Source organism: Exophiala bonariae, assembly GCF_035927105.1.
Source record: "Exophiala bonariae strain CCFEE 5792 chromosome Unknown scaffold_35, whole genome shotgun sequence".
Taxonomy (NCBI): domain Eukaryota; kingdom Fungi; phylum Ascomycota; class Eurotiomycetes; order Chaetothyriales; family Herpotrichiellaceae; genus Exophiala; species Exophiala bonariae.
This window is the reverse complement of record NW_027042510.1, coordinates 236,087-263,377: the sequence shown is the minus strand read 5'-3', so window position 1 is coordinate 263,377 and position 27,291 is coordinate 236,087. Positions and strand designations below refer to the sequence as shown.

General features: G+C 51.2%; 8 protein-coding genes across 8 annotated transcripts; 4 read left to right on the top strand and 4 right to left on the bottom strand.

Annotated features, from left to right (window-relative positions):
* Positions 1–196: 196 nt before the first annotated feature.
* On the top strand, positions 197–2,685 carry LTR84_009058 (uncharacterized protein; the record flags this gene model as incomplete). The annotated part of the gene is made up of 2 exons (XM_064852600.1): positions 197–308; positions 362–2,685. 2 exons carry the CDS (start codon positions 197–199, stop codon positions 2,683–2,685), a joined length of 2,436 nt encoding a protein of 811 aa, XP_064701307.1.
* A 2,058-nt stretch (positions 2,686–4,743) lies between these two features.
* LTR84_009057 (uncharacterized protein) lies at positions 4,744–7,748 on the bottom strand (the record flags this gene model as incomplete). Its single annotated transcript, XM_064852599.1, has 2 exons — positions 4,744–7,663; positions 7,717–7,748. The coding sequence occupies 2 exons, from the start codon at positions 7,746–7,748 to the stop codon at positions 4,744–4,746; spliced, it is 2,952 nt and encodes a 983-aa protein (XP_064701306.1).
* A 2,329-nt stretch (positions 7,749–10,077) lies between these two features.
* LTR84_009056 (uncharacterized protein) lies at positions 10,078–12,841 on the top strand (the record flags this gene model as incomplete). Its single annotated transcript, XM_064852598.1, has 2 exons — positions 10,078–10,625; positions 10,678–12,841. The coding sequence occupies 2 exons, from the start codon at positions 10,078–10,080 to the stop codon at positions 12,839–12,841; spliced, it is 2,712 nt and encodes a 903-aa protein (XP_064701305.1).
* A 1,512-nt stretch (positions 12,842–14,353) lies between these two features.
* Positions 14,354–16,152, bottom strand: LTR84_009055 (uncharacterized protein; the record flags this gene model as incomplete). The annotated part of the gene is made up of 2 exons (XM_064852597.1): positions 14,354–15,636; positions 15,684–16,152. 2 exons carry the CDS (start codon positions 16,150–16,152, stop codon positions 14,354–14,356), a joined length of 1,752 nt encoding a protein of 583 aa, XP_064701304.1.
* Positions 16,153–17,072: 920 nt separating this feature from the next.
* Positions 17,073–18,335, top strand: LTR84_009054 (uncharacterized protein; the record flags this gene model as incomplete). Its single annotated transcript, XM_064852596.1, has 4 exons — positions 17,073–17,081; positions 17,138–17,248; positions 17,305–17,899; positions 17,956–18,335. 4 exons carry the CDS (start codon positions 17,073–17,075, stop codon positions 18,333–18,335), a joined length of 1,095 nt encoding a protein of 364 aa, XP_064701303.1.
* A 1,076-nt stretch (positions 18,336–19,411) lies between these two features.
* Positions 19,412–22,183, top strand: LTR84_009053 (uncharacterized protein; the record flags this gene model as incomplete). Its single annotated transcript, XM_064852595.1, has 2 exons — positions 19,412–22,069; positions 22,121–22,183. The coding sequence occupies 2 exons, from the start codon at positions 19,412–19,414 to the stop codon at positions 22,181–22,183; spliced, it is 2,721 nt and encodes a 906-aa protein (XP_064701302.1).
* Positions 22,184–22,999: 816 nt separating this feature from the next.
* On the bottom strand, positions 23,000–24,960 carry LTR84_009052 (uncharacterized protein; the record flags this gene model as incomplete). Its single annotated transcript, XM_064852594.1, has 2 exons — positions 23,000–24,885; positions 24,954–24,960. 2 exons carry the CDS (start codon positions 24,958–24,960, stop codon positions 23,000–23,002), a joined length of 1,893 nt encoding a protein of 630 aa, XP_064701301.1.
* A 933-nt stretch (positions 24,961–25,893) lies between these two features.
* Positions 25,894–26,958, bottom strand: LTR84_009051 (uncharacterized protein; the record flags this gene model as incomplete). The annotated part of the gene is made up of 1 exon (XM_064852593.1): positions 25,894–26,958. The coding sequence occupies one exon, from the start codon at positions 26,956–26,958 to the stop codon at positions 25,894–25,896; it is 1,065 nt and encodes a 354-aa protein (XP_064701300.1).
* Between the last annotated feature and the right edge of the window lie 333 nt (positions 26,959–27,291).

Sequence of the window (27,291 nt, the reverse complement as noted above, 5' to 3'; positions counted from 1 at the left end):
GAGTGGCAGAAAACAACTCCGGATAAGAAATGTTCCACCTTTATCGCCAGCCAAGATTTCACCGGACTAACTATTTTCGGAAGTCCATCCCACTTCGAACTCAACTTTTTTTGTTACGAGGCGAACGCCGACCATTCGCAGTGACATGTCAATCCCCTACAGATTCAAAGCTGGAGGCTCTGGAAACTCTTCAGCAATGGCTCCAATCCAAGTTTCGGCCCATCATCACCGAAGCACCACAAAAGTCGATCACAAGCCCTACAAATCCCGGTTCGCCTCCAAGGGCGCTTTGAAGGACAAGGCAAAGGGTAAGGGCGTTGGTGAACTGCTTCCAGTGGATAACGACTAATCCAGTGAATAGGAAAAGTCGAGACGCAAAGATCGGACAAAGGCAGCAGGAAAACACCTCACCAGCAAGTCATGTCTAAACTTGCACGACGAAATCAAGCCAAGCAATACCGCATGCAAAAGAAGGAAAAGCGAGAGAACGACGAAAACATATTCCTCGGAGTTGATGGTGCAGCCAAACATGTTGCCGTTGTTCCTTTGTCCAAAGACATCGATATCAACTCCGTCATAAACAGTTTGAACGAGAGCGTCGACGTGTCCAACTCCGATCCTTCCAATGGCATAGTGCCGGCCCGAATCGAACGCTTCCGCCGAAACCTGCTCTACCTTCCTGCCAAATTCGACATCTTGAACGCCTTGGACGTCTGCAAATTGGCTGACTGGGTTGTTTTTGTTCTTGACGCGGAGCAGCAATATGGCCAAGAAGAGGATACTTTTCTCAGAGCACTTGAGGGACAAGGCATTACAAATGTCACTGCAGTCGTAAAGGATGCCGAGGTCAAGATTCCTCTTGCTAAGAGATCTCGCCATCTCACGGACATGAAGATAGCTCTTGGACATTGGTTCCCAAACCTGGACAAGATATCCAGTCTCGACAGCAAATCGGACTGTTCGAATCTGATCCGGAGCATCTGCACCGCCTCCACGAAAGGAATCCGGTGGCGAGATGACAGGAGCTGGATGTTTATTGAAAACGTAAACTGGGCACAACAAGTCGAGGGAGCAAGTGTGGGCAATGTGACACTTAGCGGTACGGTGCGTGGCAAGTCCTTGAACGTCGATCGTTTGGTGCATGTTCCGGGATGGGGAGATTTCCAGATAAACAACATAAAACAGCAACCAGGCCAAGGACAGAAACGGAAAGCTGATGAGATGGATGTGAATGAACCCGTGAAAGAGTGGAAACCTACTGACGACCAGGACGATCTGGCGGAATTGGCACCGGAAGAGGCTGAAATGCGAGATGTTGCAAGCACCGTGGCCACGAATGATCACAAGGGTGTTCTGCTCGATGATCATCATTATTTCTCCGACGATAATTCACACATCCCTGCAACACCAAAGAGGTTGCCCAAAGGAACATCCGACTACCAGGCAGCATGGTATCTCGAAGATGTATCGGATTCAGACTCGGACATTCTTGATGAAGACCTTGAAGGAGACATTTCCATGGACACCGAAGTTCTAGGTCCAGAAGATGGAGTCGTCACAAGAGCTGCCGATACCATGACGGAAGTTGGTATGTCAGAGTATCCCGAGTCGGAGATGCACGTCGATGCGGACGAAGAGGAAGAAGCCCGACAATTAGAAGCATACCGCGCAAACAGAAAGAAAGAGGCCGAAGACGATCTCGAATTCCCCGACGAAATCGAGCTGCATCCAGATGTGTCGGCTCAAGAAAGACTCGCGAAATACCGAGGATTGAAGAGTTTGAGGACAAGTGAATGGAACCACACGGAAGACCTCCCATATCAACCACTCGACTACAGCCGCCTTCTCCAGATCGCCGACTACAAGAAATCCCGAAGTGCAGCCATCAAGGAATCATTCGGCGGGGGTGTTCTCGCAGGCACGAAAGTCGAGATCGAGCTGCGCAATGTACCCCTTTCTCTAGCGAGCTCACCCACTCCAGCTTCACTGTTCTCCCTCCTCCGCCATGAACACAAACACGCAGTCATCAACCTCAACCTCACCCTTAACTCCGATTTCGATGCTCCACTCAAATCCAAAGACGAAATTGTGGTTCAAATCGGCCACAGAAGGCTGATCATCAACCCGATCCTCTCGGCATCCGGACAGACACCCAACGACGTCCACAAATTCGACCGCTTCCTCCATCCAGGTTGGACCGCAATGGCGACCTTCATCGGCCCGCTGACATGGGGCTCTGTGCCCGTGCTCGTCTTCCGGAAACAACCAACATCAACCTCCGAAGACAACGCACCAACCCTCATCGACACCACCACCACCACGGCAGACTCCACTCCCTCAACATCAACCCTCTCCAACCTGCAATTCATCGGCACGGCCACGACAACAACCCCGTCGTCCAACCGCGTCATCGCCAAACGCATCGTGCTGACGGGCGCGCCATTCAAGATCCACAAGAAACTCGTGACGGTGCGATACATGTTCTTCAGCCGCGAGGACGTGCAGTGGTTCGCTGCGCTGCCCTTGTGGACGAAGCGCGGCAGACAGGGGTTCATCAAGGAGCCGCTCGGCACGCACGGGTATTTCAAGGCGACGTTTGATGGTAAGATTAATCCCATGGATGCCATCGGTGTCAGTCTTTATAAGCGGGTTTGGCCGAGGGTGTGTAGAGTTTTTGAGGGGTGAGTGTTGATAGATGGATGGATGGATGGATGGATGGGGTGAGAGGGGGATGTACGATGCCTTGGATTTCTTCTGGGGAGGTGGAGCAGGACAAGGCTACGATACGAGAGACATGATACAGATACAGCATGAATTTCACGACCCCAAGATAGAATGAAAGAATACCACCACACACCAATACCTCTTAGTAGAATCCTTTCTAAAACACCCACTGCATCAATGACCGTCAACCCTCCCTCTCCCTCTTCCTGTTCCCCTGTGCCCCTCCTGTTCCAACCGCACGATATCCGCCTTGACCCTCTCGATCTCATCCTCCACATCCCTATACCTCTCGCCCAAAGCCCTCATAACCCTTCCCCCGGGATCCACGGCCTCATATTCCTCCAACACCCCTTCTAACATCCTCACCCTCGCCTCCAACTCATCCCCCGTCTCATTCAACGCCTGCATCTTCGCTTGCATCCATTCATCCTGCTCCTGCTGCTTCTGCTTCTGCTTCTGCGAAGTCTTTTCCTCGCCCTCGCCCTCCAACATGTGCGCATGCGCTTGCTCGAGCACGAGGACCTGTGCCTTCAATGCCATTGTCGACGCGACGGTGCTGAGGAAGAGCGCGTGGGACTGCGTGTGCCGCGACGAGATGCCGTGTTTGCTGGATTCGAGGTGCGTGAGCGTCGTGGCGAGGGTGCGGGATTGGGCTTTCAGGAGGCCCTGTAGCGTGCTTGTTTGTGTGGCGAGGGAGTGTGGGAGGCTGGTGGTCCGGAGAGAGGATCGATGGATGGTTTGTGGGCGGAGAGTGGAGATGAGAGATGCTGGTTCGCGGGTTGGGTTTTGGATGTGTCGGGGCCAGTGCGGTGGTGAGGATGAGGATGATTCTGGATCTGGATCTGTTGCTAGGGATGCAAAGGTTGTGAGGGAGTGTTCGAGCGAGAGCAGGCCCGAGCATACTGCGGATGAGATGCTTGGGAGGTTGTCTTTGAACGGTTGGCCGATTTCATCGATGATAAGATCTTGGTCATCAGATGTCAAGCCCTGCTCAGTGTGCAAATTGTCACCGAGATTCAGATAGGCTGTGGTGAGAAGCAGGAGGTCTCTCAGTTCCGAAAAGACCGATTCCCCTTGAGCAGCGACTTTCGTTGATGAATCGTGCTGGGATCTCTGCTGCTCATCATCTCTCCCCTCGAACTTGGTGGCAATAGCCTGTCCTGTAGGCAACAGAGTCCGAGTCTGCCTATCTCCATCCTCGTCCACACGATACGCAACATCTCGTAGTATCTCTCTCAAAATCTGGCGCTTCATCTTTGCGACCCTCCGCGCCCGAAGTTCTGTCTCAAGCGTGATCTTGTCAGCTTTTGACTTTCTTCGATGATCATCTCCATCCGAGAGCACACTGTCTGTATCTGGCGCACTGTCTCCCGACACTGGGAACAATCGACTGCGGGCCTCGTTCTCGCTTTTCCTCGATGCGTCGGTGTCCAATACTTCCACTGTCAGGTGTTTCCATAGCTTCGCGAACAGCGGATTTGCCTCGGTAGTGGTGGCGGGCAGTGGTGGGATCATTGTTGCGAGCGTGAGATCAAGACGGACAACGACCAAGCTTGGTTGCTTTCAACCAGCGTGGCAAGTGTACAGGATTAAAACACTAATATTTGGTGTCCCAGAAAAGGATTCCACTAAATGAAAATTCCATGGTTAGGAGTACTCTCCAAATGGCAAAGTGTGTGTAGGAAGGCCGATTTGAACAAAAGTAAATAGGGGACTCGGAGGGGATGAAGTAGGGTGCATTCATGTGTTTATCTCCGAGCAAGTCACCGGATGTTGTCGTGTTTCCACTTCGTTTTTTGGATACTCGAACATATACATTTTAGAGGTCATGATCTCTTTTAGTGAATTTCATGTGATCAGAAAGACCTCTTCTGCCAGCTATCTGGTAATTCATGCTAGGGCTCCCCAGGGACGTATTGTCGTCAAGAAAAGCTGCAAAGCAATGCAGTAAGTATACTCCATACAAACAGCCCTTTGGCTTCAAGCGACTTCATCTCAATTCCATTCCAATCCAATCCTCTATTCTTCTTCGCTCTCCTCCGAGTCGCCATCATCATCACTGCTATCTCCGTCCTCAATGGACTGCATGGCATTGGGAGACATGGTTCCTCCATTGTATGCTCCTAACTTGCCCTTCAACTCCTCGATTTGTGCATCTCGTTCATACTTGTTCATGGGCTTGGACTTCTTTGGTTTGGTGACTGCTGGTGCATTGTAAACCTCGGTTCGCTCAACTTTGGGCTCATCGGGGGGTGGTCCGGCGTATTTCTTGACAAAATTGAGCAATTTCAGAAGGGCATGGTTGGGCACTTCCTCAATGTCAAGTTCAATCTCGTTCTGATCACTGTTGGCCAATGATGGAACACTGTTCTGGATGATTTTCAATGCTTCTTGCATTTGCTTCTCGGGTAGCATGGCGATTCCATTGGAGATGTATTGCTTTTCGGCGAAGGTGACATAACGATCCTTCTGGTCCTTTTTGGGAGCCTTCTTCTTGTCCTTCTTGTCTTTTCCAGTGCTGGGGGCCGCCACTGGTTTCTTGTCCTTCTTCCCACTCTTGGTCTTGTTCTTCTTGGCCTGTGGAGATTTGGATTTCTTGGGCTTCTTCTGCGTCAACTCACCCATTTGTCGTGACATGGCCTCAATCTGCTGCTGCAGTAATTTGATCTTGTCATTGCGTTCATCCTCACTTTCAGCATCTGCTTCGTCCTCACTGTCTTCCTCGTCTTCGTCATCTTCGTTCTCATCACTGTGGGGTTCCGATTGCGGCTCACGCTCCCGAAGCCATTCTTCCTTGGTGGCCCATTTCTTGTTGAAAAGCTCCTCCAATTGGTGACCAGAGGCATTGACGAGATCTCCCTCCGGGTTGAATTTGAAGCAATTCTTGAAAACCAGGCGCACATCTTCTTCGAAATCCTTTGCCTTTTCGTAGACATTGTTTGCCAGATTGGTCTTTACAGTTCCTAGATCCATTGGCTTCTTGATCATCTGGAAATATGTAGGGATATTCAAAGCCACAGGATCCACCGGGTAGAGGAAATACTGATTCATTTGCCAGTACTTGCTGCTTGAGATTTCCTTCAACACATCATCACAGAACTTGAGCTGCATTTCATACTTTTTCTTCTTTGGTCGGCCAGCACCAAGATCTTGATTGCGCTTGGTCGGGACAATTGCTCGCTTGGGACGCCCATCAATTAACAAGCTCGAGTCTCGGCGGATCAGAGGAACGCCATCAGGACCAGGAGCAAATGATGGGGTTGGAGGTGCTGCAGTCTTTGGAGATGGTGCCGTTGTTACGCCTGGGTGTGCAGTTGAGACAAATGGTCGACGGGGTGGTGCTTGTCTGGTAGGTTCTTGTTTCTTGGCTGCTTTCTTGGTTTCCTTACTTGGCTCCTCCACCGTGGCTTTGGGGAGATTTTTCATTTGACTTCGGAAAGACGATTGCATCTTTCTGGCTTGTTGAGTAACACCGTGATCTGGACCATTGAAGAGGACACAGTTGTTGACGATTTGTTCGAAATCAGTAATAAAGGCAGCAACCGAGGAATAAGTGTTCTGCTTCAGACGATGATCGATGGTCGACAGATCCATAGGATTCTTGATAATATCAGGATAGTTTGGAATCTTCAGCGCCATATAATCGACAGGTTGTCGGAAAGCGGTTGATGCATTGCTTTTCTTCAAGTTGGAAATGACTTTTCTCATATGCGCAAGGCGTGCTGGGGTGACAGTATCATCAGCGTCAGCAGCCTCACGGGTGGGACTTCCACTTCCATTGGCCAGGGGTGGTGACTGAGAAGTAGTAGATGGGACTTCTGGCACCTTGAAAGCAGGCTCGTCAGTCTTTGAAGTAGGCTCATCATCGGTCTTGACACGCTTGGTAGCACGCTCGTGCTCCTCGTCATCATCCTCTCTCTCTCGAACTTGCTTCACTGGTTCAGGCGCTGCATCAATCATGATCTGGTCTTCCAGTTCAATCTGTCTGGAGGGTACAGGGGTGGGTGCCGGTGCTGCAGGCTCTTCGATTGGGAGAGTAGCTGGCAAGGTAACAGGAGCAGTCTCAGGCTGTGTCACGGCAGCAGGCTCAGGCACAGAAGGAGCAACCGGTGCAACTTCGATGGGCTCGGATGTCGGTATTATTGTAGACTCAACCACAGTGGGTTCAACAGGCTTCACAGCGGGTAATTCTGCATGAGATGGCTGAGGAGCGGGAGGCGGAGATTGGGTGGGAGATGGTAGACCGATATCTGTCAGAGTGGGTTGCTCGTTCGCGGGCTCTGTTGGTGGTTGCGCGGCTTCTGTTGAGGACGCTTTTTCCAGAGTGACCGGTTGGGCAGGAGCGCCTGAGGCATCAACTGAATTGTCTAGCTCATGCTTGCGGGATTCAATGGCAGCAACAGCTTCGGTCGACAGAGCATCTGAATGCGGTTCAGTGCGTAGATCGGAAACCGGCGGCTCTACAACGGCGGCAGCCGGTTGAGAGACGTCCATGACTGATTGGCTTGTCTCGATTGGAGTGGCGGATGATGGAATCTCGGTGGGAATTGAGGATGGCACGAAGGAGTCGGTGAGGTTGGTTTCTGAGACGGATGATGCGACTGCCGTGGTTGGAACAGCAGGAAGATGGTCGGAAGAGAAAGAAGGTTGAGAGTCTTGAACCGTAGATATAGGCATCTCGGCTGGTTGGGCAGTCAAAGCGGCAGTGCCATTGACGTTAGGCAGTGGATCTTCGGGAGGCAGCGCGGGGACAGTGACTGTTGATGCATTAGTCGCTGCCTGTGGTTGCTCATCTTGTGGTGAAGCTTGGGTGACGGGCAGTTTGGTGGGGAGTGAATTGACGGTTGCCTCGGCATTTGAGATTGAGGCAGCTAAATTTTCTGCGACATGAGGCTCTTGGGGTTGTTGATCTGTGGTTGAGCTGAATTGTAAGGGAAGGCTGTTGAAAGTCAGATGATGATGTAATGGGAGATGATTGGATTTGGTACGTACCCGTTGGCTTCTAGCTGCATTTCAACGTCCATGATGCCAAGAAGTTGACCTTGACACGGAGTGAGTTGAGGCGGCGGTAGATCGGGCCAGCCGAGAGTGGTGGTTGGAGCAAGAATTAATTATTAAAAGGATAATGTTTTACAAAGCGCACTTGACCGCAAAGGAGCAGTGTGGCGCGTCAAGGGACCAAAAAAGCAGGGTGCTGATCAAGGAGTGAAAGAATGGGTGAAAGCGCGACGAATAAATAGTCGAGGCGTGGATGGGTGTAAAGTTTGAGTGATGCTGACACAGTCAAGTGGCAACAACGAGAGTAAATTGTTTCTCCGGCTCTTGAGAGGGTGGCAAGAGGGAAAGAAACCGACTCTGGTAGAGGGACTGACAGAGAGCTGATCAAATCGGTGATGTCATGTGACTTGAGGTTGTGAGTGCCAAGAGATGAAACTCGGAAGTTGAGAGGTGATGATGTCCAGACGCAACAACCAAGAGACCACAGTCAATTGATGCAGAAACCAGTTGCGCTAGCTGTCGCACCACGGAAAAAGAGGTGCAATGATAACAGGCCGCCGTGAATCAACGGTCCAGCAGAAAAGCGCAATTGTCTGGATGGATTGGCGACGACGAGGATGCGATGGAATGGTGATGGTGATGGTGATGGACGAGGGTTGGAGTGTGGAATTATTTGTTTGGGGTCAAGAGCGTGAGCGTGAGCGTGAAAAGAGAAACGCGTCTTGCAGACGAATAACACGACCTCGAATCACACGGGGTCTTGGCGGGCAAGTGAGGGAGAGGGAGAGGGAAGCGAAGTCAAGCTCAAGCTGCACAACCGCAACAACTCACACTTTTAGGGAGCAGGAGCAGGCAAAAAAACATCGAGGGGCGCGAATTGACTTATATTTCCTCGGTTCTGTGGACAGCGCTTCCCGACTCCTGCGTGGATCAGTGCCTAGCCAGAAAAAGCCTGCAGCCAATTACTCGTTGCTTGGGGTGCTTTTAGCTTCCCTCATCCCTGTCAGCCCGATCCATTTTCATTTTCCGTGCACCGTCAACACCGGCCCCTATAGGATAGAAGGCCTTTAATCTAGTCTCACTCCGGTAAAGCCCCGCCAAGATTGTACAGAATCCATGCTAGCTGCTCTCCCAGACTCCCTCTCAGACTCCCAGTGGCACCCGCCACTCAATCCACCTTCAACCTTCAACTTGTTCCTCCTCCCCTCCCTCTCAGCCCTCAGGATTGAAGCTCTTTTGGCTGCCTATCCTCACTATTGCGAAAAACTCAACTGCTCCATTTGTCGTAGTTATAACCTTGCATCAACCACCAATTTTCATGTCCAGGGTCACTATCGCCTCAGGTCGATATTCCCGCAGAGAAACTGATCCCTTCCCTTCTTGCCTCCCCACTTCAATGATGCTGTCGTGCTCTTTGCGATATGAGATCCCGTCATCATGACCTATCTGGTTTGTCAAGTCACGTGCACTTCTTGCATGACTCATCCCGTAACCATACTGACTGACACCGACATCAACATCAACAAGCCATTCCCATAGACAATTGCATGTTGCTTCCCTCCAGTCAATTCATATCGACATCAAAACTGCTGTCCGCCGTTGCGTCTTACCGTGTCCAGTAATCTCCGCCCGCTTTCCGGCTTGACCGGTCAAACCGAACGCGGTCCAAGAGGCTCAAATGTCTGCCTGTTGAGTTTCAATTTTCATAGTACAGCCTAATGGTTTTCCTGCATAACTTGAGACTTTGTGGATTTCCACACAAAACCACACTGTTGCTGCTGAACTCACTGATCCTTATCAGTGGTCAATGGTGCCTAACTGGCATAGTCATTTCGTTAGGGAGCGGCCGCTCAGAGTGGCTGTTCCGGGCCTCCCGCATCTCAAGAACCCCTGGAGTTGGGTGCACAGGAGGCTGCTTGTGACTATCTGTTAATTTTCAATCATTGAGGCGCCAGTGTTATTCGTGATGCTATGAGGACAACTTTGGTGGTCACAAGGCCACCAAGAGCACCTGCAATAAATAAAGACAAGACTTGAAGGGTGCAGGAACAGAAACAAGGAAACACTCCCAATTGTGCTTGCCCGTCCTACTGATACTAGACAAGCAAGTTTGCCGAACACTTAACACGCTAATCCAAACCGGGCAAAGCGTGACATTTTCTAAACTCCGATGGAAACTGTAACTTTTTTTCTTTGCAAGTGGGTTTGCAATAATCGTAATGGTCGCTGCTTGACTTCTCAATGTCAACGTCCCAAACTCGACTCGACACGTACAAGACAATGCCCTAGTCGCAGGCCAATGTGTGCAAATTTCCACACTTTGTTCTCCCGTCTTGACCACAAAGACCCCCTGCAATGGGTCGAACATCTTCCTCTGCGGCGGTCTCAAACCGTCCCTCTTCCTCGGCCGCACCAGCGTCGTCATTGACCGCCTCGACTCAAAATTCCTCTGTCTTGAAGTCGGCTTTTGCGCCCTCTCATTTCCAATTGCACTTGTTCGCCTCTGTCGTTCAAAGCTTTGACTCAAATCAACTACGCATCCATGACACAACCACAGGTCGCCTGAGGTGCCAGCATGAATCAAGGCCTGGCACCAGGATCACCTGCCTTGACTGGGGCCATTATGGTCTTGCCAACCACGAACAGAGACAGACTCCTTCAAAGAAAAAGCGCAAGCGCGATCAAGATCCAATTCAGGGTGCAGTGGTGGCATATGGTACCACCTCTTCAGAAATATGTCTGTTCTCACCCGCAGAGGGCAAGGTGGTCACCACCTTAAAAGGTGTTCACGAAAGAGGAGTTCGAGATTTCAAGTTCAGTCCTGCAGAAAAGGCGGAAGCGTGGAGTATTGGTGAAGATGGAAAATTGGTCTTGTGGAATCTTGCCAACTGCCAACCAACCAGGTTCGTTTTTTGTGTGTCTTGCAACATTAACTACTAACCACCCTCACAATAGGACAATATCCATTCCAGATCCTGCTGTGTCAATACTTGCCAGACCTTCTATCAGCCCCCCTCAAATCCTGTGTGCCTCGTCTACTCCTTTCGCCATCACCCTCGAGTCCCCCGATGATTTCCATCTCGACAAATACGACTCGTTCAAAAATCCCATACATTCTCTACTCCTGCCAAAGAACGAACCATCAGCAGCTATCCAATACTTCCTAGCTGCAGACTCGGATCGATATATGAATGTGTACAATATTCCTGAAAAGAAATTGTCCCGAACACTGGTCGCTGGGAGTGGAATACTTTCCGTTGATGTATCTTATGTCTCAAAGGATACCTCCCCTACGTGGACCAAACAGATCCTATCAGCAGTCACCAAAGATGGCACCGTCGAGTTATTCGTTGAACCGTTTGATTTGATCAAGCAGCTCAATGGTGACTTGAAATCCAGCAGGAAGAACCTCACCAAAAAAGCAACCGCCCACGTGCGACTGGTCAACTCCCTCAAAGGGAAGCAAGTATCCATATTCGCAGCATCTTTACAAGGACCAGACCTGGTCATCGTTTCCTCAGAAGGTGGAGTCGATCTTAGCTTTCAAAAGATCAGATGGGAGGATGAAGGCAACGGGGAACTTTTATTCCATGGTGTTAAGGAGGTGGTCAAGATCAACAGTGCTTCAACACTTAATTCTGCAACTCTAAATGGAGTCAAAGATATGGGCAAGTCAAGTGTTGACGAATCGAGAACTGTAGTGGTCAACGGAGCTGCTGGTGGACCTTATTCTGATGCCATAGAAATACTCAGCAGTGATGATGACGAAGACGATTCTGCCGATGAAGCCAATGAGGAAGACGAGACATCTGTGAAGGACGAAGGCGAATCTAATGTCGACTCGGACGAAGGTATGGCAGACGCCGACCACGGCAACGCGGTCGAGGATCAAGACATGGACGACGGTACAGCATCGGAACACGAGTCAACAGCTGGCGAACCATCTTTTGGCGAGATACTTGCTTCAAGACATCCCAACGAAATCTCCATTGCCGACAATCTCGCACCAGCAGATACACGGGGTTCGCTTGGTGGACGAGAGGGTCTACCATCCATCCCCTCTGGAATGTCTCTCGGCACGGTTTTGACCCAATCTCTCCGGACCAATGATCAGAACCTTCTCGAAGCCTGTCTTCACACCTTGGACATCCACATTGTCAAGAATACCATACAACGGCTCGATAGTTCTCTTGCCGGAATTCTTCTGTCCAAACTTGCTGAACGGCTTGCCACTCGTCCCGGGAGATACGGACACCTCATTACCTGGGTACAGTGGACATGTATTGCCCATGGTGGGGCCATCGCCGCCCAGCCTGACGTGGCTGCAAAAGTAAGGACGCTATATCGAGTCTTGACACAACGGTCCAAAACCCTTGACAATCTTCTTCTGTTGAAAGGAAAGCTTGACATGCTTGATGCGCAATTGACTTTCCGCAAACAGCTCGCTGCTCAACGCCCGCCCAGACGTGATGATCAGGATGAACCAGGCATGATCTACATCGAGGGTGAGGACAATTGGGAGAGCTCTGATGAAGATCTTGACGAAGACATCTCACGTCCAGTCAAGAAGCTCGCCAGGGGTCGTGGTCAAGCAAAGACCACCAAACGCGCACTCGAAGACCTCATCGGGGATGACGAATCTAGCGACGATGACGAACTTCTCGCCCTGGAGAACGGTGGTGTAGACTCCGACGATGACGAAGAAGAAGATTCAGACGACGACAATGAAGGAGGCATAGTCCTTAATGGACGAAAGCACCTTCTTGTCGATGATGAGGCCGAAGAATCAGACCCCGACGATGAAGGCAACGAGGGTTTCGGTGCCGCCGAGTCATCCTCCGACTCCGACTCCTCTAACGACGACGACGAGGAAATCGAAGAGGACGATGATGAGGAAGACTCGGAAATGGATGACTTCATCAACGATGACGCCATTTCCTTTGCAGAAGACGAAGACGACATCCATATTCCAGGCGATGAAGACGAAGATGTGGAAGACGCAGCTCCATCTCCATCTCCAGAACCCGTGGCGAAACCAGCCAAGTCAAAGAAATCATCAACTTCGAAGTCAAAGAAGGATAGCATGAAGACCAAATCTTCCAAGAAGGCCACTAGTTAGAAACTGAAGCCGGCGTAGGAGAAGGAGGAAACTCGAGGTGTGAGGACGCAGTCTCAGCTTCCGGCCCCGACTTTGCCCCCGGCCACGACGCCACAGCCACACCAGGCAAGCCAGAAGAAGAAGAAACAAAATCAACGGCCCAGCCGCTCCGACAAGCATCGCGAACCTCTAGGCCAGACGACAACTGTTGGATCGCAGAAACCTGAACAAGCACCCCGAAATGCTCGGCGGCCCACCGATACTGCAAAGGCGATGAAGCAGAGAAAGAGACTTCGCAGTCACCAGGTCTAACTCAGAGCCACACTTTCCAGGCTGGCACGCCATCTTCAGTCCTGGCCCGATTCTGAAAGTTCGTTGGTGGTGGGGAGAGGGGGGGCATGAGCATCATATGATGTCCAAAGCAATTCGAGTTGTGGACCACAGACAGGCGTGCATTGGTGTCCTCTGAGTGCGATTCGAGTGGACTTCGGTTTTTGCTAAATGTGTTGCATGCATACACGCATGGATATCTGGGCCGTTGTATGGGTTTTCCTGGCACAGCATTGCACGGCGTGTGTTGTGATAAAAAGGCCCGAGGGAAAAGTTTCATTATTATTGGCACATCGGTCGGATTACGCCATCCCATCAACGAGGTTTGATGGCTCATAGTTGAGGTACGAACGGGTGGTGAGATGAGCAAGTCCCGGTCTTGATTGAGTTGCTGGGTTTTGCTTCGTTCAAGCACAGCTAGGATAGATGACTGGAGCTGCGCTTGAATCGAGTTGCGTTATGGTACTTGACCTTTCGGACGCCTTCACGGGACGCCGGAGGAAAGAAAATATGGAGTAAGTGGTAAACAATTAATGATTGGACATAATCGGACCTGCTCAATATCCCGTGCTCGGTAACTCCTGCTCCCCAGCGAAGTCTGGTAGCGGTGAGGAATGATAAACGTTTCTGCCAATTTTCAGCTCCACTAAGGATAGGTCTTGTTGAAGGATACCCATTATTGTAGCATCTCTACCGGATAACCTCTTCTCCAAATCCAATCTCATCCACACCAACGGATTCACACCATCCTTCAAGAACACGACTTCCACCAAGCACTCCTGGCCGGTTGCCCAGACCCCTCCCTTTGCCTCGACTCTTGCCTGCCCAAATTTCAAAGAACTTGACAGTCTGATCACAGCAAGCGATGATCAAACTGCCTTCATCTTCAGTTCGACTGGCCCACCGCTCCCCTTCTCCTCTCAAGTCTGATCGCCGTCTGTCTCTTGGTCGAGACCAAGAACGCGTCGTAAAATTCCCGTGAAGCAAACTTCGGCCTCTTCCCATTTCAGGGCTTCGCCGCTCGATCGTGCGAATTCGTTCTCCTGGGTTCCGGATCCGATCTGCTTCTCTAATCCGAACTGCTTCCCATGCCGCAAATTCATCCGGCTCACTCTGTCTCCTGGTCGGAACAGCATCATTCGGGCCACCAGGGTACGGAATAGCCCATAAAGCTCGGCCAATCTCCCCATTTTGCTTCCTTTCCTAAGGAATGCTGACTACACATTCACAACTTGGCCAACTAAAGACCGCAATTCGAATCTCATGCTCCGGTTGCGAGTATCCAAATGTAGCCACGATCTCACGCCGAGTGGTACTCCAGACCAAACTGGTCACCTGTGAGAAGACATTGATCAAAGCCAAAGTAGCTCCAGAGCCAGCATGGAAAAAGTGAATCTGACGATCATTACTTCCACCTCCAGTCGCAAGCAAAGTTGGCTGCCAAGGAGCAAATGCAATGGCTTTGACGGCCGCCGCATGATAGAAGGAATATACATGGACGTCAGCCAAGCTAAGAAGAACCCCTGGGATTGCAAAGTCATCTCGTTGAGAATGAACGTTTGGATTCCACGAAGGCACATGCAGCTGATGGTACCCTCCAGAAACATGTGGGGTTCGATCGAGACGTCGACCTCTGGATGGTGTCGGAGGGGGAGTCGGCAATGGCTCTAATTGCGTATGGGCGACATCTGTTGTATGTTGCATGCGTTCTTGATTTCCAGGCCGGCGGCCACGGTCAGGGGAGGCTTCTGGAGTGGGCAAACCGGGTGGACCAAGGGGGTGGTTTGAACCCACTGGGCCAGCAGGATTGTTTGCGAAGAACTCCATAGTAGCCTGGGCTTGGAGCACAACCCCAGCATCGAAAAGGAGAGCCCGGTTATCATTTCCTCCAGAAACAAATGTGAGGCCATCCGGCGACCAGGCCAAGCCACAGACGTTCTGGCTATGGGCGTCAAGCTTCGCTAGCAGTGTCATCAAGCCTTGTCCATTCTCGAGCCATTCAATAGAATAATAGTAGATTTTTCCAATGTCGTCTCCGACAAGCAAGTCTTCGCAGGCGACCAGGGAGTCGGAAAATGTCGACTCACGCCAAGTCACAGTGGGCTTGAACGATACGCAAGATGCTGGACATGGATGATGGGGTTCAAATCGCGGTTGAGATTCCAGCAGGCTCCAAAGTGTGACTGCACCATTATTCCTTGCGACTGCAAGGATCGCTTTACCCCCTTCTTCGGACGAGAAAGCCAGTGACGTGACGAAATTGGAGCTACGGGCAGGAGGTAATGGCGGATAGCGGACACCATATTGCTCTGTCCATAGATAAACCTTTTGGGTCAGCGCGACAGCCAGCGTGTGGCAAGTAGGGTTGTATGCAAGAATGGAACAATAATAGTCATCCTTGAGATTTGGGGCGTCCAACACACGAAAAGGAACTGTTGGTACTGCTTTTTCGCGCCTGGTTTTGCTCTCGGGTGTTGTCAAAGAAACTATGCCTGAAGTCAGTGGGTGAAATCAAATAGCAATCTTGACTTACATTGAACCAAGGATTCCCTCATCCAAGTACTGTCTTTCCATACGTATTTATTGCGGTCAGGAGGAAACTTGGTCGAATTTGTGTCTTCAATGGAAGGCGGGTGAAGTATCCTGTTGGCTCGGTCTATCTCGAGGGCCAGGGCGATTCGTCGCCCGTGGTCGATGACGCAGTCCCCGGGTGTTGGCGGACGCATAAAATTGGCTGAATGGAGAGGAGCGGTTGCTCCACTGACAAGCAGACTTCCTGACGCCGAAAGAACGCCTGGCAATTGACCTGTTTGAACGGATGCTCTGCCACCAACAGTCCAGAAACCACTGCTTATGTTTCGGAGAGTACCGGTGCTCAGCTGGGGACCCAGATGTGCTGGTGTTGCGTCTGTCCCGTGAACGAACGAGGGGATATAGTGCGGAGGTCGAAGATTGTAGGCATTGCGATATTCTCTTCGTCGTATCAGCTCGGCCGACCACATCTCACTGTTGGATCGGAAGGGGCTTAAAGTGTCGTCACGGCGGCGTTGGTATCTTTCACGTCCTCGAAGCCCAAAGGCCAAGCTGTTTACATGATAGGACGCACTCTTATCCACGAGAAGAGGCCTTGGAGGGATGAAACGCTCGGGAGACTTGAAATGTCCCTTTGCCAGAAGAGGACGACCTATGCTGATAATTTTTCTTTCCTAAAGTCGAGTCCTGCTTGTGCCTGTTCGTGAGGGTGATTGATCCTCCAACCACTGCCGCAACGCTGAAGAACTCTGAGGCAATTCGATCATTGTCGAAGGCTCCTCTGTTACTGCTTCCGCCCCGCTGCCGAGGGTACCCGAGACCTTGACTTCCTCGTCATTTTGATTGTCTCCGCCATCAGTACAATTGGAGGAGAAAGAGTAGACGGTATTGGAAGATCGAAAAGACATGTAGACGACCTTTGTGAGACACAATTCGTAGCTTTGGGCAGTTATTGTTTCCGGCGAGGCAGAGTGCCAACAACGAGATCTGGCAAACTTGAAGAACACGGAAGAGTTTAGTCGAGCTCACCCCACATATCGCTTGTATGCATGCTAAGTGCTCATGGTACCGAAAGGACCCACGAACTGTAGTTGGGGGCTGGCAGCATGCGGAAGAACACAGTTGGGGAATTCGAACGGAATGAGATGCCCTATGTATGTTAGTGACAAGCCATCACTTGTCGAAAGTGAATGGTTGGGATAAAGTGGTATGAATGTTTGATATGAAAAAGGAAGATGGAAGTGGTGCCTGGCCGGAGCATCGGAGAATAAATATGGTGAATGACACTCCACTCGCTCTTGCCTCAGCCACACCAACATCAATATTGCTCTTTCAACGTTGCCACACAGACGCCCATTCTACAGAAAGCAGGGCTATCCAACCTGAATCAATGGCAAGTGTAAGACAGGAAAAAGTACGCGTCCATTTGAGGTCTCTGCTGATAATCGTTCTTAGCATGATGTGCGGCGAAGCGCTGTCCCGACGGAGAGGACGCCGGAGGCACTCCAAAAGGAACTCAAGGAAATCCGAGTGTATCAGCAACTCGTCGAGGAAGTGAACCAGAAGGTTTGTTGCACTAGGTTCCGCTTGATTGATTCGGTACGACTGACTCGTGACAAAAGATTGAAGCCCGAGATTTCACACCAGAACTACTTCAGAAAACGGCAGCATTACTCAAGAAGAATCCAGAATATTATACTATATGGAATCATCGACGGCGAATATACGTGCAAGAGTTCTCCGATTTGAGTCAAGCCGTGGCGGTGGGCGAAAAGACTGAGGAGAATCGCCAAAGTGAGATTTTGGACATCATTCAGCTCGACCTACAGTTTCTCTTCCCACTCCTGCTCAAATATCCGAAATGCTACTGGATCTGGAACCACCGACTCTGGCTTCTAGAACAGTCAACGATTCTCCTACCGATTTCCACATCCCGCGATTTATGGCAGGAGGAACTTGGCCTGGTGGGAAAGATGTTGAGCAGAGACAATCGCAATTTTCATGGCTGGGGATACCGTCGGACGGTAGTGCAAAGCCTCGAGAGTTCAGCCTTGCATGGGGAGAGTATGGCTCGTGGAGAACTTGGGTACACCAAGAAGATGATTGGGACCAACCTGTCCAACTTCTCGGCATGGCATAACAGAATCAAACTGATCTTGAAAATTCTGGAAGAGGAGAAGGCAAACGATGAAGAGAGACGGAAAATGCTTGATGAAGGTCTGTACGCCATCAAAGTGGGCGGGTAGAGGTTGCTTGCACTGACGAAAGAACAGAGCTCAAGCTTATTCATCAAGCATTATTCGACCCATACGATCAATCATTATGGTTTTATCATCAGAATTTAATGTGCACGTTTGATCCGGGCCAGGCGGCGAGGGGCATGGCGCCGCATTTGTCGGATGAAGAACGGTTGAGATATGTCGCGGCAGAACAAGAGTACATCGAGGAAGTACTGGAAGATGCCGAGGATTGTAAATGGGCATACCTGGCATTGATCGAGAGTACTTTGATCGAGTCCAGACTGAAAGGTGGATTGACTACGAAGGAGGAAAGCAAGATGTCGGAGTGGGTCAAGCAATTGCACAAGCTTGACCCGCTACGCAGAGGACGTTGGCAGGACCTGGAGCAGAGGCTGAAGAATAATACTGTGTGACGTTGATCGTTGATCGTGATGGCCAAATGGAAATTAACAGAGGTGTTATGAGAGATGAGATGACGACTGGGACTAGCAAGTCAGCTATGAAATGGGTTTAGGGGCCCATTAAAGGAGATGAATTGATGTTGATGTGAAGTTCTAGGCGGTGCCTCCAGGGGGCAGGCTGTTAGTAACGGAACCTCTGGGGTCCATCCAAGGTCAGAAATGAGCTCTGATTCTCTGGGTCTGACTGGGAGTGGACACCATTTGAAGCTGGCGTAGATTTGACAGCGCCAATCCGAGTTGTACGAGAAGAGCAGATGCGTGTGGTGGCACAAGTAATACAAGAAGACACAATTGCCTTTTTTGTTCTCGTGGAGGACTCTAGCTGAGCACGAGAACTTCCAGGGGCACTGGATAGAGGTACTCGTAGGTACTTGTAAGTTTGAAAAAAACACGAATAGCACGCGCAACCTTAAGTGGCGTTTACTTCCGAGTCGCGTGCTGTAGTCAGTTGTTTACCTACCGAGCAGCTCCTGCCAGGCTTGGGGCTGGCGCCTTACGTCGACAGCCAGAGACTAAGGCCACGGAACACAAAGCCTATGGTGCCTGAGAGGCCCCTTCAGCCCCTAAGTCGCGCCTAATCCACTAAAACGGGCCACTAACACCACTAACTCCTTCACCAAGTGCCTCTAACGTCAAACTTTCAGATGTCGGAAAAAAGTGACTGCGCCCGTTGCATCCTCAACACCAACATTTGAATTCGGGGTCCTTTACCAGTTGCCCAGCTGCCCAGTTCCAATTCATTGCTTTCTATATCGCAATCACTGTCTTCAACAATCACCTACACACTCAGCATATCACCTCTGTCACTTATCCTCATTCCTGAGTGACTCACAAACTCTTCCTCACCACCTCCATCCATCGCCCACCTCTGCCTGCGGCTTCCCATCCCATTCCCCCGTACTCTCAACCATACCATCCTCTCCCATTTCCGGCCATCAATCCATCAACTCTCTGCATACTCCCACGCCTTCCACCAGTCTTTCATGCTGTCGTCGTAGATCTTGCCTCCTAGGCAACCAATGACCACAATGGAGACCGTTCAATCGAGTGCGGACAATACGGATAGAGAAGACGTACACTCTCCTCCAACGTCCCCATTGACCGATCCATCTGACCCTGGCCAGAAGTTCGAGGATGCCAACGAAGGCGATGATCAATCCAAAGGAGAATCCTCTCATGATGCTCAACCATCCCCCAGCTCCGAAGCAGCTGCCACAACTGTGACCAAGGATAATCCACCCAGCCCCAACGAAAATGCCCGTCCCGATGTCAGGAACAGCAATGCCAGTTCCACTCATCCAAAATCGGAGCCTTCTTCAGACTCTGCAGTGGTTGAGAATCCCACTGCCAGTCGCCCTACCAGCGACCAACCCATACCTCCAGTCGTTGCAACTCAACCCGCCTCTGATGAGCAGCCTCCAGACCCTCCAGCCAAGCCTCCTCGTCCTTCAAGATTCCAAGGTTTCTCAGCTTCCTTGCCCTCTGTTCCTTGGGGCCCTCCTCCGCCTCCTAAGAAAGCCCCAGAGCCTAGGGCTCCATCTCCACAACCTCCTCAACCTGCCCAATCCAGTCAAACTTCCTCCTCCTTTGGCCGCAAGGTCACCACTCCATTTGGCTGGCTGAGCAGAGCCACAACTTCCACCCCGAAAGAGCTGAAGTCACCTTCTTTACCCTCAAGAAATGCCCTGGACGCTCGTCGCAACACGGCCGCTTCTTTGGGAAGCAACCCCGATCTAACCCTAAAAGCGCTGGAAGAAGGTCAAGATGGTTCCACTGGCCAGAGACACCATTCCCGTGCCTCACTCCGCGAACAATTCAAAATGCTGCGGCTACGGGAAGAAGCTGGTCTCACTAGCCTGGAAGGTCCCGAGAAAGGCGAGGGAGGCGCACTGGCTGGTTTGATTGGCCGCTCTGCCACCCTGGGTGTCGGAATTGCGACCCCCGGAAGTGTTGGTCAGGATGAAAATGTGGTCTCTACGCCGATCATGTCCCCAACTTCACCCATCACCGAAATCGTCCCTGTAAATCCAAATCTCGCACCCGGCACAGTTTCCGGAGTTGCTGCCGCCCCAGCCGACACAACAACCCCAATAGATTGGGACTTTTGGCAGAATGTTGTAAATGAAGGGCCTCAAGCAGTCGCTCGAACCAGCCCGGAAGAGTTTACCCAAGCCATTAGTGGTGGCATTCCTCAGACCATTCGCCATGTCATCTGGCAAGTTCTTGCAGGAAGTAAGAACGAGGATCTCGAGGCAGTATACTGGGATCTGCGCTCGCGAGATGTCAACCAAGAAATAAAAGAGCCCCTTCCAAAATCTCCCCTGTTGAATGGCAATGCAAATACCAATGCCAATGGTACCGCAAAGGAGAAAGAGAAAGAGTCCGTCGGGTCTTCCAGATCCTCAGTTCGTTCGGACCACTCTACTCCCGCCACCAGCACCAACATTGGGGTAGCATCTCCTTCGCCTTCCCAAGACACTACGGACCCTCTCAGTAGTGCCAAACTCCAGGCCGAGTTGGCTACTGAGAGAGCAAAGAAGGCCAAAGAGGATTCTGCCACTTTGGCTAAGCTGGAAAAAGTCATCAAGCGAGACATGGGCTCAAGGACCAGTTACTCGAAATATGCCGCCGCTTCAGGTCTTCAGGATGGACTTTTCCATGTTTGCCGTGCCTACGCACTTTTTGATGATGCGGTTGGATATCCACAAGGCATGAACTTCATCATCATGCCACTTCTATTCACCATGCCAGAAGAGGAAGCGTTCTGCCTCTTAGTGCGGTTGATGAACAAGTATCAAGTACGTGACCTTTTTATTCAGGACATGCCTGGGCTGCACCTTCATCTCTACCAGTTCGAACGACTTCTAGAGGACCTAGAACCTGCTCTTTATTGCCATCTCAATCGTCGGAGTGTCACCCCAAAGCTATATGCGACACAATGGTTCCTCACACTTTTTGCCTATCGATTTCCTCTGCAGCTCGTTATGCGCGTGTTCGACTTGGTTCTTTGCGAGGGTCTTGAAGGCGCTATCTTGAAATTCGGCATGGCTGTCGTTCAACGCAATGTGCAAACACTTCTGGGTATGAATGATATGCAGGCTCTGACAAATTTCTTGAAAGAGAAGATATTTGATGTCTATATTGATGCAGCCCCTTCTTCAAAATCAATACTCGAGTCTGGCTTCTTTGGAAATTCCGGTGGAACGGATACTGAAATCTACCGAGCAGACTTGCTTGTGCAAGATGCATGCGCCGTGAAACTCACACCTGAAATGCTGAGCCGGTACCGTGAGGAGTACGAAACAACTACCAAGGCTGAGAAGGCTCGAGAGACAGAGCTGGAGAATCTAAGGACCGACTGCGCTACTAAAGCTGCACAGATACGATCTTTAGAAACGCGGGCTGAAAAATCTGACGCTGAACATATCGAACTAGCGAATGAACTTGTCCGACTAAAAGTTGAGAACACGGAATTTCAAGATCGGAACGAGAGCCTTACAGGTCAAGTCGAAGAACTCCGAAAAGTTGCTGAAAGTGAAGCTGCCAATGTTGAGGAACGGATGAGAGCCACTACAGAGCAGGTCATGCAGCGGAATATCGAAGTGCAGAACGAGAATCGTCACATGGAAGAGCAAATGGCTGAAATGGAGCGCGAGCTTGTGGAGATCAAGCTAAAGTATGCTGAGGTAAATGTGATTTGAAATATGCCGATGATCAACTGCTAACTTCAACCCTAGCTCAACGTTGAACACGAGACGCTCAAGCAGAAATGGAACGACCTCAAGCGAGCGCTCGACTAGATGCTTCGAAGGCCATTCCTCGGGCCCATTTTTTCACCTACCACTCTCCAGATACCCGTCTTCTTTTATGATCATGTCTTAGACTTCAAATCCACCTCGTTCTCGTTCGAGGTGGAACTTTACTATATTGAAATGTATGAATGTACGGCAACCGAATCCACGGTTTCTACCTAGGGTGCCAAAAGTGTTAAACAATCGGATTAGCATAGCGGTGGAGGCGATCTTGACATTTGCCTGGATTGTTGCTCGGTGATCGTCGATTGTTGGAGTTCGCCAGGACAAAGACGTCTCCCATGGGACGTCACAAGGTGTTGGGCAGTAAGCCCTATGAACTGCTGAGATGGATAAGGGGAGCCTCGTCAGCCATCCCTTCGTCAGCGTTGTGTGTATCGGAGTTATCTCCAAACCCTCACCCGTCTTGGAGAATACATTCGGCTATGGGGCCTGCTCCGTTCCACATCACCCATATGACTAGCAGAGAAGTATGTGGTTTGGATGAGGCAGTAGATGACCTATATGACTTCCACATGGGGAGGACAACTCATGAATTGATACAAATCCATTACCTAGAAACTACTCCATTGTGCGTTTAGTGACAAGTTTCTTCATCTTTTTCTTCATCTCTTTCTACGCGAGTCTTCATCATCATGCCGCAAGCCGAAGTGATGCATTTCCTGTATTCCCGTTTGATATGATTTATGACTTTAATCCTGACTAGGGAGCCTGCGCTTGGGGCTTCAGTAATCGAAGGAGCCAAACATCCACAGGGCCCCCAGATGCTGGCCCATTTCCCGCTCTTTCTGGACACTGCCACGCTCACAGCTTCACCCGTCCAGCCTTGACATCCTCCCACTCCTCCGGCCCGTAGGGAACGTATTTCTTGGCGCCAGGCGGGAGCCAAAACACACGGTCTTCGGGACTCGAGTCCTTGATCTTGGCGACATCGATGCCCTCGCTCCGCAGCCGACCTTTCTGCATCTTCATGGTGCCCGTGTACTCGAGCGCGGGCACGACACGGATGAAGATGGGCACCGCATATCTGGGCAGGGTCGAGATGGCATGTTCGGCCAGACCAGCCAGATCGAGCGTCTCGGCCGTGACGCCGGGGACAGGCACGACGGCGGCACAGCCGGCGCGCCCGTCGGCATGGGGCACCTGCACACCGTAGACGTTTGCCTCGGCGATCTGGGCGAAGTCGCCGACGACGTCCGAGACCTCGTTGGTCGAGACGTTCTCGCTGCGCCACCGGAACGTGTCGCCCAGGCGGTCCACGAAATACACGCGGCCGTCGCCGTCCTGCCGCATCATGTCGCCCGACCGGAACCACATGTCGTCCTTGGCGAAGACGGAGCGGATGAACCGCTTCGACCCGGCCTCCTTGTTGTTGTAGTACCCGCGGAACATCATCTCGGCGTTCTCCGGCTCCGGGATGCAGTGCAGCACCTCGCCGGGCTCGTCGGTGGCGCACTCGATGGCGAAGCCGTTGGCGTCGCGTAGGATTTCCTGCGTGTCCGTGTCCATGCGCACGCGCTTTTCGATCTTGTTGTTGAAGAGCCGCCAGAGCAGGCCGCGCACCGCGATGGCGTTGCGTCCGAAGTCGCCGCGGTTGGCGTTGAAGCTCGACCCGAGCCCGTCCGTCGCCGCGTAGAGCTCGTTAATGGTCTCAATGCCGAACCGGCTGCGGAAGACTTCCCAGACGTCCGGCCGCATCCCGTTGCCCCATGCGACTTTGACGTTGTGGTTCTTGTCGTCCGGGGACGGTGGTGCATTGACGAGATATCGACACAGCTCTCCGACGTATTGCAGGATGTCTGCGCGAGAGCTGCGCACTTCAGGCCAGAAGGTCTTGTGGCTGAATTTGCGGGACAGGACGACTGCTGAACCGGCCCAGATGGACGGTGTCACGCATAGGCCGTGGCCTGCTCCGTGGTATAATGGGAGGGCGGAGTACATTCTGTTGCCTGGCTTCAATCCCAGATAGGTTGATACGCCCCACGCTGTGGTGAGTTCTCTGCCTCGTACCATGATGACTCCCTTGGGCATTCCAGTCGTGCCGGAGGTGTAGATCAGACCTCCGAGTTCATCGGGACGTACACCTTGAATGCGAGCTGGAGGTATCGGAGTGGTGTCTGAGAGTGCCGCGATGAAATGTTCATCGTAGTAGATTGTCTTCACATTTGCAGCTTCGAGGTCTGCCTCACATGGTGACACCAGATCTTGAATGCTTCGGTCTGCAAGGATGTACCGTGCATTGCTAAGCTTGACACTATGTGTGAGGGGACCGGCAGTCAAATTACAATTGATGAATGCTGGAGCAGACCTGATCGACTCGAGACCGAACCAGAGGAGGAGATACTCTGGGCTGTTGCCACCGTCGATTGCAACAATCTCCTCCGGTTTGACGCCGAGATCATTCATCAGCCAATTGCCCACTCGATGAATGCCGTCAAAGAATTGTTTGTAGGTGAATGATCGATCTTCAAAGATCAAGAACAAACTATCCGCATTGGGACCCTCGGCATGTTCCTTGAAGACATGGTACAAGAGTGTCTTACCGCTGGTCCATCTCTCCGTGAGAAAGGCAATTGCATCCTTTGGTTTTGGCAGCGATGCAGCCTTGAGATCATGGCGAATTAAATACTTGCCATCAAGATAGGCGGCGGCAGCGAGCCCCGCTGCTGCAGTAGCTACAGCTGTTGTGACTATGGACACATAGAATGTATCAGCAGTTGCAACCGGGCGAAGTACTTTGTGGTGTTCTTCTACTTACGTGACATGGCTTAGGATTTGGGAGATGATTCTGGAGAAATCAATAATCGCCAACCCATCGTATAAATGAACTTTCAAGTCTTTTTAGAGGACAGCCAGACCGTGTCAGGCAAGCACTTTGAGGCCTCACAATAGCGGTAGTCGGCATCAGGGTCGTTGAAGCCGAGGTCCATTTGCCGCCAACGCCTCCACATCTTGCCTTCGTATCCGGGGGGTGGGGATGCGGAGCCTGGGGAGCGAGCTTACGTTAGACTGCTGAACGGTGCCAACCCCAGATCTTTAATTTGCAGTTTAAGATTCTAATTCTCGTGTGACGCGTGTTCGTTCGATAAAGCACTGAAGATTTCATCGTGATGGTCCTTTCGAGCTGAGGCTATCTCGCTGAGGGAACTGAACAGGAAAGAATTGAATGGACTTTTGCCAGTGTTTCACTAGTATATGCCAAGACGCTACCGATGAGTTAGTCTGTGTTTGTCAAATTCGGGCAACTCGGGCGAGTATGTCAAAAGTGACGTCCAGTCCATTCTTGCCTTGGTCAAGTTGTCTCGCGTCACTTTCGACGCGTAATTTCTTTTGTTTACAGCCTCAGGATGAGCTCTCTCACTCGACATTATTCATTATTCATCCTCCCTCACTGAAGCTCAAGTCGCTGTCTACCTGCAGCATGTGCTTGAGTTGAAAAACTCGCTCGATACTCAAAAGCCTCGACAACTCGAGGGTGTGGGTAATCATACAAGTCTCGCTATCCAAGCAAGTTGTGTCGTCACTCATAACAGCCCTTCTGCACCATCTCAAATCAGCTGTACTCTGTCAGAGACCCATTTGGGTCACGATTCTATTGCCGTTGGCTGTCACTCCCACTGCACTGACATCTCCAGAATCCTACAACCGTCTCCATCACCAGTCGCTCGTGCTCAGCCTCGATCGGAATTGCCAGCAACTCAATACCAATGGCTTCCATGGCCGAGTTGCGGTCCTTGACCGTTTGGACCATACCAAATCCCTTCATGCTCGTTCTCCCTCGCATAGAAAGCCCCCTGTGATTGATCCTGCCTTGCATATCCATGCGGTCCAGACACATCCAAGGGTTGTTCGGGGGCAGACTCTGATTCACTGTCTTGGTAAAAATACCCGTGCTGAATCCCTGCCTCTTCTGGCACTGTTTGCAGATTTGCATATCGCCTCTCCAGTGTGGTTGGCTCAGTACGTTGGCCGATCTCACCGATCAATGCGGATCCAAGCAAAGAAGCACCCCTGGATGCGAACTCCGGGTCATTGTCCATGAGCGAGTTGTAGAATCTGATCTCATCCTGATTTGGTCCAGTCCTGTCGAGTGGCCATGGCTTGATGAATGCTTCCTCCTCCAAGGTTGTGCCTGGGAGCTTTGGTGGTGGCAGAGGGTTCTTCTGGTTTGCTGGTCCATTCTTTCGGCCATCGACATACAACTGCGCTTCGCGTTTGCTTGGCCAATTGGCCCCAAGATTGACATTGGCGGGGTCGAAATTGTTGGAGTTCCAGATGGTTGGCAGTGCCAGCACTGAGCTGAGATCATCACTGAATACCTTTCCCCCAAAAGGCTTCATGAGTTTTTGACCCTTGGGATCCTTCTCTTTGATGGCTATCAGTTCTTTCATGTGTGCGATATCTTCTCGCAGACCAGCTTCGTTCATGGCTGCCAATCCTCTCTTATGCTCCATCCATTCGGAGGTATCCTGGGGGAAAAGCTCTTTCCTTCTGCCTTTGAACACTGCGGGTGAAAAATGACGGACTCGATGTCGAATTCTCTCATATTCTTCTTTTTCTTTCACCCAAGGACTTTTCCACGTGATGGATGAACTATGCGAAGGCTCCGCTGCAATTTGCAGTTCTGGGAGTTCTTGGAGTTGTTGCAGCTGATTGTCGAAGAAGATCTCGTTGCTTTGCATCGCACTGTTGTTCGTGACGTCGGAGAATGCGTTGGACTCCTTGGAGACTTGTCTCTTCTTGTGGCGATTGCGAGGTGCCATTGCTAAGGCTTGTCAGGGGCTCAGGAGATTTTTGTTATGGAGAAAGAGGGTCGATGTTGATGAACCCAAGGTCCGGAGAGGTTGGTAAGGCTGTGTTCCGAGTAGCGTTGTCTGATAAGACGGACTCTGTTCGTTCTGCCTGGTAAGATATCTGATTGGGGTGGGGATGGGATTATGTGTTTGCGGGGTGATGTGGTGAGAAAGTGGTAAGTTCAAAAGAAATAAAACGATGTGGGCTGCTGCGCATATCGGAGCAGTATGTTGAGGCAAGGCAGCGCGATGTACTGTTGCTGTCGCGACCAAAATTGTCACTATCGCAGTGCACAACCAGGA